Source organism: Schistocerca gregaria, chromosome 3 (assembly GCF_023897955.1).
Source record: "Schistocerca gregaria isolate iqSchGreg1 chromosome 3, iqSchGreg1.2, whole genome shotgun sequence".
Classification (NCBI taxonomy): Eukaryota; Metazoa; Arthropoda; class Insecta; order Orthoptera; family Acrididae; genus Schistocerca; species Schistocerca gregaria.
In genome coordinates, this window is record NC_064922.1 from 390,889,066 (window position 1) to 390,912,446 (window position 23,381).

Consider the following 23,381-nt stretch of genomic DNA (forward strand, 5'->3'; position numbering starts at 1 on the left):
GGTTGTATACATGGAAGAACCCTGGAGATACTAAGAGGTATCAGATAGATTATATAATGGTAATACAGAGATTTAGGAACCAGGTTATAAATTGTAAGACATTTCCAAGGGCAGATGTGGACTCTGACCACAATCTATTGGTTATGACCAGTAGATTAAAACTGAAGAAACTGCAAAGAGGTGCAAATTTAAGGAGATGGGACCTGGATAAACTGAAAGAACCAGAGGTTGTACAGAGTTTCCGGGAGAGCATAAGGGAACAATTGACAGGAATGGGGGAAAGAAATACAGTAGAAGAAGAATGGGTAGCTTTGAGGGATGAAATAGTGAAGGCAGCAAAGGATCAAGTAGGTAAAAAGATGAGGGCTAGTAGAAATCCTTGGGTAACAGAAGAAATATTGAATTTAATTGATGAAAGGAGAAAATATAAAAATGCAATAAATGAAGCAGGCAAAAAGGAATACAAACGTCTCAAAAATGGGATCGACAGGAAGTGCAAAATGGCTCAGCAGGCATGGCTAGAGGACAAATGTAAGGATGTGGAGGCTTATCTCACTAGGGTTAAGATAGATACTGCCTACAGGAAAATTAAAGAGACCTTTGGAGAAAAGAGGACCACTTGTATGAATATTAAGAGCTCAGATGGAAACCCAGTTCTATGCAAGGGCGATGTACTTGAGGACAATATTATGGAAATGGAAGAGGATGTAGATGAAGATGAAATGGGAGATACGATACTGCGTGAAGAGTTTGACAGAGCACTGAAAGACCTGAGTCGAAACAAGGCCCCCGGAGTAGACGACATTCCATTGGAACTACTGACGGCCTTGGGAGAGCCAGTCCTGACAAAACTCTACCATCTGGTGAGCAAGATGTATAAAACAGGTGAAATACCCTCAGATTTCAAGAAGAATATAACAATTCCAATCCCAAAGAAAGCAGGTGTTGACAGATGTGAAAATTACCGAACTATCAGTTTAATAAGTCACAGCTGCAAAATACTAACACGAATTCTTTACAGACGAATGGAAAAACTAGTAGAAGCTGACCTCGGGGAAGACCAGTTTGGATTTCATAGAAATACTGGAACACGTGAGGCAATACTGACCTTACGACTTATCTTAGAAGAAAGTTTAAGGAAAGGCAAACCTACATTTCTAGTATTTGTAGACTTAGAGAAAGCTTTTGACAATGTTGACTGGACTACTCTCTTTCAAATTCTGAAGGTGGCAGGGGTAAAATACAGGGAGCGAAAAGCTATTTACAATTTGTACAGAAACCAGATGGCATTTATAAGAGTCGAGGGACATGAAAGGAAAGCAGTGGTTGGGAAGGGAGTAAGACAGGGTTGTAGCCTCTCCCCTATGTTATTCAATCTGTATATTGAGCAAGCAGTGAAGGAAACAAAAGAAAAATTTGGAGTAGGGATTAAAATCCATGGGGAAGAAATAAAAACTTTGAGGTTCGCCGATGACATTGTAATTCTGTCAGAGACAGCAAAGGACTTGGAAGAGCAGTTGAATGGAATGGACAGTGTCTTGAAAGGAGGATATAAGATGAACATCAACAAAAGCAAAACGAGGATAATGGAATGTAGTCGAATTAAATCGGGTGATGCTGAGGGAATTAGATTAGGAAATGAGACACTTAAAGTAGTAAAGGAGTTTTGCTATTTGGGAAGCAAAATAACTGATGATGGTCAAAGTGGAGAGGATATAAAATGTAGACTGGCAATGGCAAGGAAAGCATTTCTGAAGAAGAGAAATTTGTTAACATCAAGTATAGATTTAAGTGTCAGGAAGTCATTTCTGAAAATATTTGTATGGAGTGTAGCCATGTATGGAAGTGAATCATGGACGATAAATAGTTTGGACAAGAAGAGAATAGAAGCTTTCGAAATGAGGGTGCTACAGAAGAATGCTGAAGATTAGATGGGTAGATCACATAACAAAAGAGGAAGTATTGAATAGGATTGGGGAGAAGAAAAGTTTGTGGCACAACTTGACCAGAAGAAGGGATCGGTTGGCAGGACATGTTCTGAGGCATCAAGGGGTCACCAATTTAGTATTGGAGGGCAGCGTGGAGGGTAAAAATCGTAGAGGGAGACGAAGAGATGAATACACCATGCAGATTCAGAAGGATGTAGGTTCCGGTAGGTACTGGGAGCTGAAGAACCTTGCACAGGATAGAGTAGCATGGAGAGCTGCATCAAACCAGTCTCAGGACTGAAGACCACAACAACAACAACAGTTCTTCTACATGCTCCTATTCACAGGTAAATGTTTCAAGTTCTTCTTTGAGATTTGAGATGGCTGTCTCTTTATCTAGTTTACTGAACGTATAACTCTTCATACTTGTTGTAGCTCATCTTTGTACTTTATCAATCATTGTTGCTACAGCTGCTTCAATGTCACTGATACCTTTCAATGAGGACATCCTCACAGAGGTGATGCCTGTGTTTTGCCAACAGATCCAATGTATTTGCATAATAAGTGGGCCTGTGAATTATGTGCTATGTGTAGTTTTTAGAGGATGAATTTAGTAATGTTTTGGTTGATATTTTGTCACACCCACCACTTAGAAAACTGTAATTCACTCAGTCCTCCAACAATGACAGTATGACTGACAAACATATGAATACATCCTAATGCACTTAGTTTTGCCCTGAAGTTCTCAGTTACATCCAGGGTCAATCCTGGCGGTCAACCTTTTAAAAAAATGCCCAGCCTGGATGCTGAGTATTGCAAAAACAATATCAGATTCAGTTTCAGTTTCTGCCTAGGTAGATTTGAGTATATTGTCTACTGTGACAAATACACCATCTCCATTTCCCAACAGTCTATCATTTTGTTACACACTTAGATTTACCCCAAAAATCTCACTGTTGTCAAATCTGTGTTCTAGCCAGCTTTCTACACTTTATGTTATAGGAGTTCCACTGTTTTTAGTAAGGCTTCAAACTCTGAGGCTTTTCATGAAAGCTTCAGCAGCTTATAAGTACGACTTTAATCATTTTATCTGTGGAGGCTGTTTTTTTTAGTCTTACCATAACACTTCGAGATTTCCTACAGCTATCTGGCTTGAATTGAAAGTCACTTAGTGTAAAACTCCCTTGCATGCATTCTACACAGTCAGCCACTTGGGTAGCAGTCTCTCATATGCACTCAATCCTATGCAAGTCTTGGAAGTCACACCCTAGTTTGTCACAAAATCTACTTGTCTTACATCACAGAGCCCCAGTCAGTTCTGGGAACAATACAGAAATTGTGAGCTTCGTTGAAACAGCGTGGGCATGAGTAGTCTTCTTAACCCCCTCTGGCATTCATATGAATGACTGATGTGTGACCTCTGATACAAGACAAAAGCCATTGTTCATTTCTATGAGTGCTACAAACGGTAGTTTGTTGCACTTTCTTTGTTCAATGACTGCCAGAACAGTCCCTGCAATGTGATTAAAGAGACCTCAAAGAAAACATGGAGTGGAAAAGCTGATAATTTCTATTTCTTGCCGCCATTTCCCTTAGGGGTGCCATTATTTGCTGTATGTTTGAACTACCAACAATTAACATACACCTATACACCTATTCTTTTGCACTTGCTTTCTGCTAAGACACATCATTTCAGGTGAAGTGCTTTGGCACTTGTATTAAATAGATGCTATTATCACTTATTGATAGCTTAATATTTGCTTGATTAATTTTTTTTCAAATAGTCCTGCTTACAGTACATTACTACTTGACATACAGATTTACAAAGAACACTCTTACTTACCATGTAACTAAGAAGAAGTTTCAATACTTAAGTCTAGATACTCAGATAATGTGTAGGAAGAGTAATAATCAATCTTTCCTTCTCATCCTATCTAATAAGGTTCCCCTGACCTGGGGTGACTTTTCCAAACTCTTTTTTTAAGCCTCACCAGTCATTTTTCTTCACTCCACTTACTTCCCCTTCAATCCTTCAGTCAGGAGGAGACACTGGCTTTGAATGATATCTTATATATGTGTGTTCTCCTGCCACTGCTTGGTGAGTAGATTTTTTTATCTAGCCACTTACATTATATTTTAAAAATTGGTTATTTTCATTGATTAATTATCTGGTAGGTTTTTTCAATTCTTGTTTTACGTTAGATGGAAGCTTTTGAATGACTTTCCACTGAAACAGACAAATCTACTCTGAACCCTAAACAAGAAGGCAAACTCTACATGCAAATTATTTTTGTATCTTGTATTTTGATTAGTCACAGCTCAGGTAAAACTGATTTTTACTGTTAGTGCAAAACATTATTAAGGAATAAACATACTAGGAAGTGGGTGTAAGAATTACAAGACCTTCAGAAATTGTGCAGTTGTCCATTTTAATTCTTACTGTTCACTTCTACTTCAGGTGCATCAACCCAGAAGACAATTCCATAAGCTAACAGGGAGAGAAAATACACGAAATAAGATCAAAAAACTTGTCCCTGTGTCAACACAACATTAGATATGTGTGAGAGCAAAATTTGTTGAATTAAGCTCCTTGATTTGTTTACCTATGTACTGATTCTATGGAATTTGACACACATAGACTTCTACTTTTGATGGTGGTAGATCTTTCCTGATTCTTTGAATCCACATAATATGAATGTGAATGAAATTAATACTTAAAACTGTTTACTGTGAACCAGCTATCATCTGAGATGCATTGGGCCATGCTGAGTTTGGATCTTTGATTAGCATACAAACCATCCTTTGAAGTAGTTGGGAAAGCATTTTGATAGGTTAAGATTAAGAGTGAGCTGTGTACCAGTCCTCTTAGGGACAAACATTTTATTTTACCTTTTGTGAGGTTAGTTTTATTCCAGTCAATGTGACATTATTCTTTCTGTCATGCAGTTAAAACTCCATCCTTGTAAAAGAGACATCTCAAATCCTATAATATTACAGCCCTCCCCACCAATTCTTTGCAGAACCAAATTCTCATGTACAAAACTGCTTACGATGTCTAATTACTTTACAAATGGGTTAATGTGTTGAATATTTTGTTTTAATTATGTAAAGCCTTTATGGCTGAAGAAGCCACTATTCACCCACAAATTAATGAATAAGTCAAAACCAAAACTGGTAAACCAAATGTGACAACTCTTTTTGTATGCTCACCTTTTAAAGTCTGCTGGAAATTGCTAAATGCTCTCATTATCAAACAATGGATGAATAGAGTGCGAGTAATTTGCTAGTTTTTCACATATCTCAGTGTTTAAGATGTCATATCTGTATCTACATTACACACCCCACACATAACATATGGTGCAGGGTAAGGGTACCTTGTAACACCAGAAGTCATTTCTTTTCCTGTTCCACTTGCAATTGGAGAGAAGGAAAAATGACTGCCTGTGTATTACCAAACAAGCCATAATTTCTGTTATCTTTTATTTGAGGTCCTTATGTACAATGTATGTTGGTAGCAGTAGAAGCACTCTGCAGTCACTGCAAATGCTGGTTCTCTAAATGCTGTCAATAGTGTTTCATGAAAAGAATGCTTTTTTTCTCCCCAGGGATTTCCATTTCACCTCACAAAGCTCCTGTGTGATACTCATGTGTTGATCGAACCCTGTAATGCTTCAATGTCTCCTTTAATCTGATCTGATGGGGATCCCAAACACTCAAGCAGTACTTAAAAATGGGTCTCCTTTGTAGATTGCCCACACTTTCCTAAAACTATCCAAATAAACCAAAGTTGACCATTCACCTTCTCAACTACTGTCCTTACATGCTCATTCTACTTCATATTGCTTTGCAATGTTTATCTAGATACATGATTGACATAAATGTGTCAAGCAGCACACCACTAATACTGTATTTGAACATTATAGAATTATTTTTCCTACCCATCTGCATTAACTTACATTTTTCTACACTTAGGGCAAGCTGAGATTCAGCACAGCAAACAGAAATTTTGTCAAGTTCTCCTGTATTCTTATACAGCCAATCAAAAATGATACTTTCCCATATACTACATATTATCATCAGCAAACAATCACATTTCCTGCTTACTCCATACATCATATCATTTATGTATATGGAAAACAAGAGTGGCCCTGTCACATATCAGTGGGGCATTCCTGATAAAATCCTTGTTTCTGATGAATGTTCACTGTCCAGGACAACATACCAGGTTCTGTAACTTAAGAAGTCTTTGAGCCACTCACATATCTGGGAAACTGTTCTGTATGCTTGAACCTTTGCTAACAGCCTGATGTGGGGCACAGTTTGAAACACTTTCTGGAAATCTAGGAACATGGAGTCTGTCATTTTCCCTTCTCCCATGGTATGAGAAAAGGGAAAGCTGAGTTTCACACACGCAATGTTTTCTAAATCTATGCTGATTTGTTGACAAAAGCTTTTCTGTCTCAAGGAAATGTAATATATTTGAACCTAGAATATGTTCAATAATTCTGCAGCAAACTAATTTTAAGGATATTGGTCAGTAATTTTGCGAGCCTGTTCTTTTGCCCTTCTTTTAAACAAGAGTCACTCGAACTTTTTTCCAGTCGTTTGGGACTTTGCACTGGGCAAGATATGAACAATAAATGTAAGCTAAGTAAATCCAAATTGAGATTCCATCTGGATCTGGCAACTTATTTGTTTTCAACTCTTTCAGTTGCTTCTCTACACCAGGAATGCCTGTTACTCAATACAAGAATCTGTGCAACAGTCCAATGATGGTATGTTTGTACATCCTCCTGCATGAATGATTTCTTGAGTGCAACATTTAAAACTTCATTTTTTCTTTATTGTCTTCTGTTGCCACACCAGACTGTTGACAAGTGGCTGGATGGAGTCTTCAATCCATTTAGTGATTTTAAGTAGAACCAGAATTTTCTCAGGTACTCAGGAGGACCTTTTGCTAAGTATGACAGTGGAAGTTTTTGCGTGCTTTGAGCACTGATGGTTTTTATAAATGCAGGAATTTCTACTAACTATTACCTGTCAACATATCAGTGTTGTTTTTGGACCAGGTATGCAATAATCTCTGCTTCCTCAGCATTTTCTAAAATTTGTTATTAAACATTTTTTTTTAAGTAGACATAGACTTCTCCATAACACACTTTACAAACATTTCAAACTTTGCCCATAATTCTCTATGTCCACGATATCGGAACAAATGGACGAGTCTAAGCAGTTTGCTACCAACTGCTTATCTGCTCTTTCCAGCATAAACACTGTCATAGCCGTCTTGTTGGATTTATTAACTTTAGTAAACACTGTCACTTTGATGATATAATAATCAATAATCTTTGTCTCTTATACTACAATGTTTACAAGGTCAGGCATGTTTGAAACTATTAAGGCCTAAAATATTTCCATTTCCAACTATGTGCCGTACGATGATATAAATTTGGAGGTACACTTAGTGGAATGTGGAGATACTGCAAGCAAAATGTCTTGCAAAAAGCGGTAGTAAAGAAGTAATAGATTAAAATGTCTTGTTTGATGCTGGATTCTGAATGCATGAACAGTGGAAGTGTTGTAAGGAATAAACATTTTTCCTTTCATTACTTAGTGGGGATGTCAGTGAGAGAAAGTTTTGAGAAGACTTGAAATTATGTGTAACATTTGTTGGAAGTCACACAGTGCTCTCATTCTCAAATAATGGATGAATACAGTCTGAGTAATTCGTGTGTTGTGAGTTAAGCTGGTGCAAGGCTTATAGACAATGTCTAACTTTATTATTTGACTTACTGTGACAAACCTTTAGATCATAGTCCAATTTCCCAAAAACTTTTGAAAAGACTGAAAGTAATGAAATATATCTATAATTAGAGGTGGTTTGCTTATGTTCAGTTTTATGCATGGTTGTAACTATGGAATATTTAGTCTGTTGATGAATATGTCCTGCACCAGCACTTAATGCTCTGCCAAAGACACCATCACAGTCAGCAGAATCATTACTTTTTACTAACGCGATGATTTCTATAAACTCCTTAGGGGATGTGTTTTTAAACTAATGTTAGTTGGCAGTGCATGCAGTGTCTGCTGAAGAAAATTTAATGCATCTGTATTTGGTTGATTATTAGTGAGTGCATTCACTGTATGATACCAATGAGAGAAAGTAATGGCTCAATACCCAGTGGTTAAGAGTAAATCTTATCCTATTTGTTTGAACGATATTGTGATAAATAACACAAAAACCTCTAATGTCAGTATCTGCAGATCCACTTAAAGATCATGTAAAATACTATACAAAATACTAATAATGCTTTCTCTATATAAATAGAGACAAATGCCTTATTTATATTTTCATAACACTTAGTTACTACTTGGCAAAGTGAACTGGTAATCTGGCTGAAGTAGGAGCTAACTTGCATCACATGGGCAGGTACAGTCAAGCTGCAGTTCAAAATAGTGCATGATGTTACATCACATTGTCTAGCAAATAAGAAAAAGCGACCATGGAAAATACCTTCACAGGAAGTGGTGACAACTTGCTGTTAACATCGTTAGTTTTACTGACAATTATGTTGGAGTATAATGACTTCCCTGGAGACTAGAAATCTACTCTGTAGGAATCAGCATGGGTTTCGAAAAAGACAGTCATGTGAAACGCAGCTCACGCTATTCGTCCACGAGACTCAGAGGGCCATAGACACGGGTTCACAGGTAGATGCCGTGTTTCTTGACTTCCGCAAGGCGTTCGATACAGTTCCCCACAGTCGTTTAATGAACAAAGTAAGAGCATATGGACTATCAGACCAATTGTGTGATTAGATTGAGGAGTTCCTAGATAACAGAACGCAGCATGTCATTCTCAATGGAGAGAAGTCATCCGAAGTAAGAGTGATTTCAGGTGTGCTGCAGGGGAGTGTCATGGGACAGTTGCTGTTCACAATGTACATAAATGACCTGGTGGAAATTCACTGAGGCTTTTTGCAGATGATGCTGCGGTGTATCGAGAGGTTGTAACAATGGAAAATTGTTTTGAAATGCAGGAGGATCTCTAGCAAATTGACGCATGGTGCAGGGAATGGCAATTGAATCTCAATGTAGACAAGTGTAATGTGCTGCGAATACAAAGAAAGATTTTGCTACAAAACAGGTCAGCAACTGGAAGCAGTTAATTCCATAAATTATCTGGGAGTACGCATTAGGAGTGATTTAAAATGGAATGATCATATAAAGTTGATCGTCAGTAAAGCAGATGCCAGACTGAGATTCATTGGAAGAATCTTAAGGAAATGCAATCCGAAAACAAAGGAAGTAGGTTAAAGTACGCTTGTTCGCCCACTGCTTGAATACTGCTCAGCGGTGTGGGATCCATACCAGATAGGATTGATAGAAGAGATAGAGAAGATCCAATGGAGAGCAGCGCGCTTCGTTACAGGACCATTTAGTAATCACGAAAGCGTTACAGAGATGATAGATAAACTCCAGTCGAAGACTCTGCAGGAGAGACACTCAGTAGCTCGGTATGGGTTTTTGTTAAAGTTTGGAAAACATACCTTCACCAAAGAGTCAAGCAGTATATTGCTCCCTCCTACATATATCTCGCGAAGAGACCATGAGGATAAAATCAGAGAGATTAGAGACCACACAGAAGCATACAGACAATCCTTCTTTCCACGAACAGTACGAGACTGGAATAGACGGGAGAACCGATAGAGGTACTCAGGGTACCCTCCGCCACACACCGTCAGGTGGCTTGCAGAGTATGGATGTAGATGTAGATGAATGGGAAAAGTGTGGTAATGCCAACAGAGAAAGCAACGGAAGGTGCAAGCAAATGATGACAAGCAAAAGTTAAGAATGTCAACGACGTGCAAATTATTGAATAAGGAACACTATGCAGAGTGAAGCAGGATTCGAATATCTGCTCCACAGCAGGGCATGTATAATGCACACAATAAATATTTCACTGATGATATAGATAAATATATTATTAGACAACAATTGTTGTGATATTATGAAAACACAAAGAACACCATTTTTTAAAAAGCTTCATAGCTTTTGTCACACAGAACTAGGGTGCTGGGCTAGTAAAAAAAAACTTTTTTTCGTCCATGGGATTTGATTTTAAAAGGTGCCAGAAGGAACAAGTCATTTAATGCAGATGAAAGAACATACTTGCAAAAAGAGCATAGTACATCAGATTTTTATGAAAAAATGAAGCGTAAGAACTAATGGGGCCAATGATTTACTATATTTCATACACATTACATTGTGAATAAATTGTTCAAAGAGTATTGTCAAACAACAGTTCAAGGTAACATTTCATTGTTATAAATGCAGATTTTCATTGCATGCTCACTTCCCCTCTATGACTGCAGCAAGAACACTTTGGACTGTTATGTAGAAACGGACATAAAAAAGATGTACAGTAGAGACAAGGAAAGCTGAACAACTGGCATTAATAAGGAGCACCAACCTCCCCCTTTTTATTCCACTGGCAAAATTATGGAAAAAGGCTCCTTACCTAATGCTGCCATATCATCTAGACCTAAGTCTCATAGAGCTGGTCTAGAATGTTGCAAAGAATAAAATTCGCAGTCGTAATATGCCAAGCATCTCATTTTCTAACCTAAAAAAATAATGGCTGATGTTTTTGCTGCTATTAAATAAATGTTGTGAGTTACCCTGCCCACTGCAAGTCTCTCCGTATAATGTTGCTTCAGTGGCTTGCTCATCAGTTTCACTGCTTTAGCCAAAAACACTAGCCTCTCGACCACACAGACAGTTTGCTTCTGATGCTGTGATAGTAGCTTTTACTGTTCTGACATTATAAGACTTGAAAGGCCAAAAAAGGATGTGTGATTACTACTAGAGGAAAGATACTTCTATAGACAAAGAAACTGAAAATATCAGAAACTCGGACACACAGAGTTAGCATTACCATCTACGACTGACACAGCAGATGATGAATCAACATACACCATTGTGTAAATTAGTGACACCACGGGTGAAGGTAGTTTTACAGATTCCGCCTGTGAAGCATTGTGAGCAGCAAAAGACAGAAATATTGTATGTTCTGTTGCTGTTCTTGTCCTAAATGAGCTCTTCATTCAAAGGAATGTAAAGACTTGTTGAACATGCCATTACTCCACTTGTAACAATACTGAAGTGTCCACCATTGCTACCTCACATCCCAACTTCTTGGGCTTAAATATAATGGTGCTGCCATAGTGGTTAGATAACCAGTCCACTTCGCCACATAATACTGCCAGTGTTTTTGTTGAATATCACACTCATCTGTAGGTAAAGAGAAGCAGCGTTGGCATCCATTACTTTATTTGTGTAAACTGTGAGCAGCATCAATCATGACATGTTATGTTGCTTTAAAGAATATTTCCACATATGCTCTAACATGGAATACAGAAACAACATTGGTTAATCAAGAAAAGAGCAAAATCCTTCAAGGACTTCACTAATAAAGGGAGAGATTTTCTGCGTCAAATGTGGTTTATGAAAAAGCTAGTAGGTAATCTAAATTCAAAATATATAGTCCACTATCATCTATGAATATGAAAAAGATAAATTTATCCAGATGTATCTTAAACGCATTATATCCAGCATGTAAATGGTCAGTGTGTTGCCTTCTTCCCCACTGAGATCATCTACTGTAATTGTAAAGCTGATATGTTCAATCTCATAACAAGAGGTTGTAGTTATGATCCACAAAAGGGCAGATAGCTGTAGAGCTCCCTGATACACACACTTTCAAAATTGGGAGCTCTCTAGTTATGGTACATGCTTTGTGTGTGTGTGTGTGTGTGTGTGTGTGTGTGTGTGTGTGTGTGCGTGCGTGCGCGCGCGCTAATGACAGACATTACCAGGACAAATTCAAGGCTCGGTTATAGCAGAATCCCAGGCTGTCTTACAATTAATGATGTGTCTTTCATGTTCATATATGCTGCTGAAGGAATATTTAGAAGGGATACACTAGTGAAATGAAACTGAAGACAATACAATAGAAAGGCAAGATGAAATAAATGAAAATGAGATGAGATTTATGACACTGTACTGCAAGGTAAATTAAACAGGGAATTGAAAGATCTAAGGTGAAACGAGGCCCTTTGAGGAAACAACATTCTTAATAATAATAATAATAATAATATCCCTGTATTCCTTTGGGAGAGCAGCCATGACAAACTATTACTCTAGTCCATCTGGTGTGCTGGATGTACACGACAGATAAAGTACCCTAAGACTTCATGAATAATGTGATAGTTCTAATTCTAAAGAATGTAGCTGCTGAAAGATGTGAATATTACTTAACTATCAGTTTAATAGGTCGCTGCTGCAATATACTAACCCAAATTATTTACTTCTGCGAGAAGGCAATATGGGGGAATCTGCTTCACTCGATGGCAGTGCCACCTCCAGATGAGTATTCCCTGCAGCACACTGCCAGCGTGGCCTTGTTTTCTTGTGCTTCTAGTGATGGTTCAGTTATTAAAACAGCAGTAGCAGTAACAACAACAACATCAAATTAAACAGCAACAATGGCAGCTTCAGCTACAACAGCAACAGCAGGTTGAACAGCAACTCCGGCAGTTTGAGCTACAACAGCAGCAATTAGATTTGCTTCATCAGTTGGTTAGAGCTTAGCAGAGTGCCGTAGTCAATCCACAACCGCTTTTGGAACACCAACCAGCAACCTCATCATTTCCATCGTTCAAAAAGGCAAAAGACGATGGCGACTCTCACATGTGATATTTACAGCTATATTTCACAGTGTTCCAGGTAGTGTACCCCTCTTTCCAAAAGTATTTTTTTATCATCTTGGATTTAGCCCGAAACATTTCATTTGCTTCAAAAACTTGCATGTTGAAGCAGCCAGTGACACTGTCATTTTCTGAAATGTGTGAGTTGCTCAGTGCTTATTACCTGAAGCAAACCCATGTCATTACTTCCAGGATGGAGTTCCACAGATGCCAAAAGAAACAACACCATTCCTATCAGACATGTTTGGCTAACCTCCACAGTTTAAGTAGGAAGAGCAAATTTATTTGTGTTTGTTGTCAACATTCCTATACAGACTCTCCAACATGCAATGTCAGTGTCTGTTCTGCTCTGAAGAGTGAGGTACATTGAAAGGCTTTGTGGTTCGAAGATCTGATAGTAGAGGTGGTTTTGGCTATAACTTAGGCATTTGAATTGTCTCAGGCTGCAAGGGAACAGTTTGAGGATGTCATGGAGGTCATGTTGGTGCATACTGTTCCACAGCAACAGCATTATTCAATCTGGTCATGCTCATCGGATTCCTGCCATTCACTGTTGGACAGTGGCCCTCTTCCAATACAGGTTCCCCTTGTGTCCTGATTGTTTCCATGGGAACGGCCATAGTCACTGTCCACACCGGCAGGCACAGTGCATGGCCTGTCATAAACAAGGCCATACAGCAGCTGCTTGCCTTAGCTGCCAACGCAGCTGTCCTCGGTCATGGATGTAGTGTTCCGGCAGTGCATGGCCAGCAACTCAGCATTCCCTGCAAGATCTATATTATGCTGTGCATTAAGCTATAGCCATTCTGTTTGCAGGTTGATAACAGGGCCATTGGGTCCCTCGTGAATCTTGAAACCCACCACCACTTGGATGGACCAGCTCTTTCCTAAACTGATCATTGTTTGGTCAGTTGTTCATGCCAGTTGATGATCAACGATGTGTATCAGCTTGTCATGAGGGCGATCACGTTTTTGGGAGTGACAATGCAACATCAGAAAACATTTCTGGTCTCGACATATTCATGTTTCACGTTCAGGATTCTATGTTCCTTGTTTCCCCCTTCATTCTTTTCCAGATCTTGGATGAGCTCTGGCACAAGTTCTGGTCTCTGTTTTTGCCTGGACTTGGCACTGCAGAGGACAACAAGGCTCATATAATGCTTAAACCTACAGCCACTCCTAAGTTTTGTCGTGTTTATCTGCCCCTTCTGTCCTGCGACCAGATGTCAAGGTCAAATTGGATGGGAATCACTGAACCAGTTCATTATAGCCAGTAGGCTATACCTGTGGTGGCAATTCATAAGCCTACAGGGGTGCTTCATTTGTGCTGGGATTTTAAGTCCACCAATAATGCCCAATCAATAGTCGATTTCTACCACATTCCACGAACCACCGAAATTCTTGTGAAGCTGGCTGGTGATGAGTGTTGTTTAAAAGTTGACTTGGGGAAGGTGTAGCTGAGGTCTTGTCTCAATTCTGCCTCCAAATAAATCAATGTCATTAACACTCTCTTCAGTTATACCATTATACATGTCTGTGCAAGTGCCCCTGTCATTTTTTCAGATCTTTAGAACACCTCACACAAAATGTCCAATGCTGTGCAAACTATCTAGATGACATCATTGTCACTGGTCCCTCACAGCAGGAACATCTCACTAACCTTTGTATATGTTTACTAAGCTGTAAGCGGTGGTCTTAAGTGCAGTCTGCAAATGCTGAAATTTTTTCACACGGAAATCAAATACCTGGGTCTCCTTATTTCGAATCACGGCATCAAATCTATGGAACAGCATGTGGCAGTGATTTCCAACCATTCTCTACCACGGAACCTGGTTGGTTGATTTGGGGGAGGGGACCAAAGAGCGATGTCATGGGTCCCATAGGATTAGGGAAGAGTGAGGAAGGAAGTCAGCCATGCCCTTTCAAAGGAACAATCTCAGCATTTGCCAAGTGATTTAGGGAACTCACAGAAAACCTAAATCAGGATGGCTGCACATGGGTCTGAACTATCATCATTCCTAATGAGAGTCCAGTGCGCTAATAACTGCACCACCTCACTCAGTCACACAGCCTGAAGGAACTCCAGCCATTTCTGAGTAAAGTAACATGTTATTTAAAATTTCTCCACAGTGCGATAGACATCATGCATCCACTCAACAACCTGTGTAAAAAAAGTTGTTCCTTTCATTTGGTTGAAGGATTGTGACAGAGCAGCATTAAGTTGCTACTCAATTCACTGGTGCGAGTTGGCACTTTTACACCATATTTGATACAGTCTTGGTTCAGGAAAATGCTGACAGTTCAGAACAGCCTATCATGTATGTCTCAAAGATGTTGACAGCTGCATAACACAATTATTCTGAAATCAAAAATGAGGCTTTGGCCATTATGTATGCAGCCTGAAAGTTCTACATCTTCAACTATGCAACACACTCCATCTCATCACCGATCATAAGCCGCATGTGGCATTTTTTGGCTCTTGTTCGCACCTTTGTGGCAGGATTGGGCTCCAGCATTGAGCTTTGTTTTGGAGTGTGTGTCACTATGAGAGTCACTATAGATTGACAGCACAGCATACAAATGTGGTTGTGGTTTTGCACTTGCCAATGGGACCTGACCCAGCCTTCAACAAGGCTGAGTTGTCTGTTTTCAAATCAATGATCATTTGCAGCAAGTGGTGGATTGACTTCCAGTGATGGTGCATTGCATAGTCCAGGCCACCTGTCAAATCCTGTGCTCTATCAGGTGACGCAGTTTGTATGTGGTGGCCAGTATGAGCATTTGCCTGCCAAGGTGTCTGGTCTGCTCTACAACTATTTCCTCCTCCATCATCAGCTGGCAGTAAACAATGGCACAATTCTCCTTAACACCGACACAGACAACCTCATGTCATTGTCCCTTGCATACTCACTCTCCTATTGGAACATGACATGTCTGAAGGTCCTTGCACGGCGATTTGTCTCCTGGCCTGGCATTGATTCTGAAATTGAGAAGATTGATTGTGAGGACTTGTGCTACATGGCCCATGTCCAGACAGCAGTGGGACCACACCCAGATAGACTTTACAGACACTTTCTGTAACACCATGTGGTTCATGATAGTTGATGTACTGTCCAGTTATCCTTATGTCATGTGCCTGCATTCTACAATGGCCGAAGCTTCTCTGCAGGCTCTCACTTAGGTTTCCACAATCGAAGGGCTGCTCCAGACAATAGTCTCTGATAATGGGCCACAGATCACTTCGGCATTGCTCCAGACTTTCTGTACCCACAATCGTATTATATACCTTACCTCTGAAACATTGTACCTGCACTCGAATGGGGAGGTGGAGTGTATGGCGCGTACATTTAAGACTCAGTTAAAGTGCTTGGCTGATTCATGAGCAGACTCAGCATTGCCTCTGTTTCTTAGCACCTACAGGACCACCCTGCTGAATGGCCACAGCCCAGCAGAATCCTCCACGATGATCAGCTCCGGATGTTTCTTCATACGCTCTGCTTCACACCATGACCTGATTGTGTTAGTGTCAGTTGAATTATGTTCCAGGTAACCAAGTCTGGGCATGTACTTTTGGTCGGCAGCCTGAGTGGGCACCGATAATGGTGTGTGCATGTTATAATTAGCAGAAGCTCATGGTGAATGCCAGCGGGGTTGCTCCTCTTTTGCCACCAGAACCAGCTGCACCCTCAGTGTGGTCCTAAAACACCCCATCTGCAGCTGACAGTGAGGAACACTCCTGTGAGTGTAGCCCCACACTTGGCACATGGCACCTGGCACTACGGGTGTGCCGTGGTTGATGTGCTTTTGGACGACAGTGATGTCTGGATACCGGTGTCCGACGGCAGCTGCCTAGATGCCACCCTTCAGCAGGAGCACTGGACGGCCCATTCCCCATCGTTTCAACCTCTTTCCATCACTACCAACACCACATCTCCTGCATCACCACCATCTGTGGGGTCTTTACTGTGCGTGGCTTGCTACCATCTGAGCCCCTTCGAGTTGTATGCCCTGATGGGCCAGAGACAACTGGCCCCCAGTCTCACAACAATGATGCCCCTTTGGGTGCAGACGAGCCAGTGGTGACGAGTACCATTGACTTTCAGCTGATATTGACAGATGGTCACTACAGCTGGGTCATCTAGGTGGACCATCTGGCCTCCTTGGCCATGACAGCCCGTCGTCGACGAGCCCACATGGTTGGTCCTCCACTTTCATTCACCAACGCCTGCTGCACCAGCTCCCCAGAGGAGGTGAGGGATGTGGTTGTGGCTCTGAGCAATATGGGACTTAACATCTGTGGTCATCAGTCCCCTAGAACTTAGAACTACTTAAACCTAACTAACCTAAGGACATCACACACATCCATGCCCGAGGCAGGATTCGAACCTGCGACCGTAGCAGTCGCACGATTCCGGACTGAGCGCCTAGAACCGCGAGACCACCACGGCCGGCGGATGTGGTTGTGTGCCAACATATACTGCCACCATGTCCGCAACATTCTCATTTGGTGCCACCGATGAGAAGGCAATATAGGGACACCTGCATCACACGATGACAGCTCCTGATGCCAGATGAGTGTTCCACCTACACACCACCAGTGTGGTCTTGCTCACTTGTGCTTCAGCCATACTAAGCAGAGGTTTCACTCTGAGACTTGGATATTTACATTTAATTGTAGGCTGAACATTACTCGTGATCAGATTTGACCTGAACTTGTATTCTTCAGTTAATGTTCTTTCCTGCTTGTGTGATTCTGGTTCTTGGCTCACTGCCACTGTTTATATTTGTGTGTTATTCTTGTCAATAAGAAACTGTAGATACTACAGCAAATGTCCATGGATTTGCTTTCCCCTTCCACTAATGTCCATATCATTCCTCCCGCTGTCTTCTGTTGTGCTCCCCACATACTTGAAACTTTTCACTTTTTTTCGTGCTTGCCTTGTAATACATGTTCAGATATCCATTGCTTCTCTCTTTTTATTCCTTGTGGTGACTATCACTTCACACTTTCTTGCATCATTCCACCACTTGTTCCCATATATTTAGCCTTTCTTGTACCTCTCCTCCTCCTCCCCCCATTTCCCCACAGTATTAAATCAACTGCAAAACACCACTGCTGTCATATTATCTCCATTTGCACTGCCCCTCCTGTCATCCACAACATTGATTGAGCAACCTTTACCCAGCTTGGGTGTTTACCAGGATGCTTCATCAAACGTGACATCAGAATTGGTGAGTCGGAATCCTTTTTCACAAATTTCTTATGTCAACTTTTATTTGGCAAAGTAACACCAAATATCTAAATGCCTGACACTGAAAACAGCATGAAGATTTTAGACATAAGGGTTGTTCAGACATATGTACTATGCTTTTATATATATTGAGAACAGCATTGGCATGTGAAAGTTAATATTTTCAAGTTTTCTATTACTCTGCTTAATTAAACACTAAATTTTAGTCGCACTAAAAGTTTTCTACTTTTACAACAATTGTATGTTCTGTTCTGGAAGTTTCCATCACATCTACACATATTACAAATTAAAGCCCCAACCCAGTTTTTCTGTCTATGTGTAAAACATAATTTAATGAACTTGATATGGTTTCTATTAATAAACAGACTTATTCATGAGGAAGGTCAGCTATGCAAGACAAGTTGTCCACCTGTAGATACTTAGTATCACCTGTATGAAGCAGGCATGGGTCGCTAGTAACTTCTACTTTGCAATAACTGAGTTGTGCTTTTCTACAGCAATGTGTAATCTACAATGTTGCTGATATTTAATAAGTTGTTTGCCTGGCTTACGACTTCATCTCCAGTGAAGGTGTCCAGTACCACTACCCTCTACAGATTTCTACACAACAATTTGTGACATTTTTAGAACGTATTCTTGTGGTGTTTTACAACAATACCTTCATTCTTGTATAATGGCTTTGTTCTGGTACTATTTCTGATCTCTGATCAGTCCTCATGTTATGGATCTGATCCAGGCTGCCATTACTTTTTGCTGAAGTGACCACCATAATGTGTGATGGTGGGATGTTGTTTATTTCAGTGAGTGTAGATCTTTGTTTAACCACTTAGGTTGTGGGAATAGTTTAAACAGCTTCTTTTCACTCTTCTCCTGTCTGGTCAAGCCATGTAGGTCCTTGGCATCAAATGTGGTTAAAGATATATCTCAATAAATCAAACCTGCAATGGGAGGACTGGTTGCAGCTTCAATACACATTGTGAGATACTCAAAATCAGAAAGAAATTCCACCTTACCCAGGACATAGTTTGTTTATTTTTGCTTTAGTTGAAGACATTTCTTCCCTTTCTATGCTATCATCAGCATTTTTTAAAAATTGTTATTCTGTCTCATATAACACTGTTATTTTATGCTGGTAATTTTATCAATACCAGGACAGGCTGTATATGTATGGTACATAAAAATATATCTACACAAAACAACTGATACTGTTATATGGGACACAAGAATAAACAAAAATCCACTGAATACACAGTGAGTAGAAGGAAAGGTACATACTTTGAAGGGTGATTCTGAACAAAAACCTTAATATAGGCATGTGCCTATTTTGAATGGTGTCCAAGACAGGACACATTTAACATCACTTTTGTACATTTTTCTTGAATAACTCGAAAACCGCACCCTCCAGGCAAACGTGGCACAGTACAAAATTACACTACATTAAATTTCATACAAAAATGGTTCTATTAACTTCTTCTCTAGGGCTAATACTTTACACAAAGAGAGCACAAGAATATCGAAAATCTAACTCAACAAGAATATTGAAAATCTAGCTCAACACGCATGTGCTGTAGCTTATGTAGTTTGTGTGGGCCAGACCCCACCATTAAAAGTTTCTAGCCATGATGGAACAGTCATTTATTTAAACATTTATTTACCATGTTCTGCGGGATCACTTCAGCCAAAGCTAATTGGTCACTGAATGAATCAGTATGTAGTTTACAGAATGCAAATTAGAAAATTTATAAACAAAAAAACTGAAGAATTAATAAAACACAAAAAACAGAGAATACCTGAATAAATAACAAATTACAGAGGAAAGTTATCAACTACTCTGAGAAACTCCTATGCATAATAGAAGTAGTGTGTGACAAGGAGACATTTCCACTTGGATTTTAGAATATGGGGTTTATCAATCAATTTTTTCAGTTCTACTGGACGCCTATTCAAAATAAAACATGCTGAACAATGTGTACCTTTCTGTGCAATGCTTAAGAAAGTGTTATCCAAGGATATATCATCTTACCATCTAGTGTTCTTTGAATGAATGTTGCTGTTTCTGTTGAATTAGTCAATATTCTTCACAACGAAACCCACAACAAAATGAATACATGCACAAGAATAGCAGTTTAGACTACTGAGGCATCTGAACAATGGCCTACACCAAGTTTCAGAACTAACACTGCAGATAAGTTTGACTGTTTATTTCTGAGCTTAAAATATTCTTGATGAGTGCACAGTGTTGTCCCAAAAATAACATAATACAAAATAATAGAATGAAAGGAAGCAAAGTAAACAAGGTTTTATGCTTCAGTACCAGAGGAGTGAAGATAATTCCTATGGTGAAGGTAGTAGCATTCAGTTTCTGCATTAGATGTTTAATGTAATACTCTCATGATAGCCTTCCATCTACATTCACAGCCCTAAGAATTTAAAATGGTCAACTTCTCTGACTGTCTGACCGTCTTTGGAAATTAAAATTTCATTTTTACAAGCGTTCCATGTCCAAAACTTTATGCATTACATTTTGTTCAAGTTAAGTGTTAATCTGTTATCTGAAAGCCATGTTCTGATGTTAATTACTACCCTATTAGCTACATCATTTATATTACGTTCTCTTCCCTGTTTGTTGAGACTGAAAGACAAGCTTCTGCTTTCCACTTGCTCATAAAATCCCATAATGTTATGACTTATGCATAATATTTTATTATCTACACAATAAAATGCTTTTGTTAATTCAAAGAAAATTCTGACTGTTCTCAACCTACCACTTACTCCTATTAATACCTCATCCTCAAAAGAATAAATAGTATTTTCAGTGGATACACCCTTCTTGAAACCTGACTGAGAATCTGACAGCAAACTATTTGTACTGAGATGTGCCATTACTCTCTTATATATTACTTTATCAAAATATTTAGAAAACACTGAAAGCAAAGGCATTGGCTGGTAATTGTCTATGTTCACCCATTCAAGCTTTTCATAAAGTGGCTTCAATAATAAGTATTTCAATCTGTAAGGAAAGTGGCCACACCTGTAAGGTATATTATGCCGGTGACAAAATATAGAACTAATGTAGATGCACTGATCTTCATAATCCTACTTGAAATTTCATCTTACCAACAAGTCTTTGCTTTTTAATGAGATAACAACTGATTCAGTTTCATTTCTTCTTGTTTCCTATAGCTCCACGTGATGTAGTTGTCTCAGGACGCCAGTTTTGAAGTGTTTCACATATTAACTTCTACCAATAAAATTTTGATTTAACTTGTTAACGATTTATATGAAGTGATTATTAAATATTTTGCATAATTCTGGTACATCACTAACCGTTTCTTTGCTTTGCAGATTGAAATATTAGCATGATGATATAGAAAAACAACCAATTTCATTTTTTTTCATGGTTCACTAAGTGTACTATTATCTAAAAATATTTCATAAGAACCTGCATTCATTTCACTATTGGCCAAAAGTAGTGTTCCAAACAAAAAGCAGAAAAAAAATCACAACAGATCTCCAAATCCTATGAATTTTACCATCATGAGAACACACTCTAATAAATATCTTTACAAGCATCTGTCAAATACAGATATGATTATCTGAGAACCACATCATGTACTATGACTTCTCTCTTCATCAATCTTCTTCAAATGTTACACAGATCAATAACAACATCTTTGGTTGCTCTACACAATATTTTACATTCTTTCTTGTGATTAGTCTTCTTACCAGCAGAACAACAATTAAAAACAATGCTTATTGTCAACATGTGTTTTGAGTGATGATAGAGAGCAGCGCTTCCTTAATATTTCTATCTCACAGTGACATCACAAACAACTTTTTGGACATGTAATATGTATGGAATCACTCTCATGGACTGACAGAACTATTCACTTTCATTTCATTCTGACAGAAAACAGACCAATGAACTTTATGCATCGTTCTTAGACTTACATAGCCTTGTTAGTACAGCGTGATGTCACACAGAGCACGATAAATGAAATGTCGAGGACTTTTGGGTACATCATGTAAAGAATAAGAAAAGAAATTCTTAATTTCTTTTGCACTTTAAAATTGGAAACTGTTTATAACATTAATATAAGACATATAAAACATGATGAAAACTGTATACAGTACATTTAAATTCCTACCTCTAGGAAGCCTGATCTGAATGGTGCTCTATGGTGTTCCCAATGAAGCAGCTGATTCATGCGTTGGTGAGGGTGTGTGGAATTTAACTGAAGAGAACCCAGCTGTGATGGTCTATTGTCTACTTCAGATCTGCAGGTCTCAAATTGCTCACGTGGTTGGCCATTTATACCACATGTACATTCTAATAACTTATGAGTGAGACAGGTTTCATTTTCATCATATGACAGTAGGTCCTGGAGGAAAAATGTTTATTAGAACTACTAGAAGTGAACCAAATTAACATGCGGTGACTTTTCTATGTCTACAGTAACTTCACTTACAGAAAGTATAAATAATTTGCAGATAAAAATTCCTCTTCCTCTTCTCAGATTTTTTGATGGTTACATAAAGAATTAATATCAAAGGCTTTTGTTTGCAGGAACAGTATTCAGAAATTACCTGTGACCAAAACAGGTAGCTATGTGCAAATGTGGGGAAAAAGACAACTACACAGAAGATTTCCAGGCTCATGTTGACGATATGTAGTTGCTATATGCAAGTAAAAGTATGCCAAATTTGTTCATAAACTTCACTAACTTATCTGGCAAAACCTGAAGGAAGTACCTACAATAAGTTTCACAAGTGTTCACTTGTTCACTAACTGAAACTTTTTTTTGTATTTTGCACCCAATGTGATTTTTCTAGACAAAGCAGCTCCATGAAATCTCTAAAATCTGATCATTTCATGAATGAACTATTTAGTTTTTTTTAATTTTTTTCCGCAATCAGTAGTTTATGGGCTATAGATAAGTAGCGATAGCTTTGTAAAAATTGGTTTGTGTGAAAACAGAACTTAACTTTTCAATTCCTTGCAGCATTACCTCTACATCATTTGATATTCTGTACACATCGAAAAGTCACTTTGTACATATAGTTAACAAAAAGCTTTATAATCAATATACAAATAATTTTACCAATTATCTAGTAGATAATGTTAGCAAAGAGTTTTAGTCACCTTCAGATATTATTTATTACTCAAGTGTTTTTTTTTTTTTTTCTTTCAAATGACAAGGAATATGGAAATAATTAAAGATAACAATAGAACAAAATGACTGTATATTGAGGCATTGATTACAATGAGCCAAAAAGCGTAATTCAGATATTTTTACTATTTGGTATGATGCTACTGCAAGCATTCATCTTTTAGTTACACTTATGGTACTTAGGGTACTTGTGGTATACTTATAAGAAGAAAATAATGAAAATAAAGAAAAATTAAAATTATGAAATTTACTGCAGTTTGC

The 23,381-nt window shown here is 38.8% G+C and overlaps 1 protein-coding gene across 7 annotated transcripts in view; it reads right to left on the minus strand.

The window, feature by feature from the left end:
* LOC126355958 (DNA repair and recombination protein RAD54B-like) overlaps positions 1–23,381 on the minus strand; it is a 385,308-nt gene that overhangs the window by 77,827 nt on the left and 284,100 nt on the right. For all 7 annotated transcript variants that reach the window (XM_050006553.1, XM_050006550.1, XM_050006555.1 and 4 more), the window contains one exon: positions 22,098–22,331. In XM_050006553.1, coding sequence (XP_049862510.1) covers positions 22,098–22,331 — 234 coding nt within the window. The remainder of the gene's footprint in view (positions 1–22,097; positions 22,332–23,381) is intronic.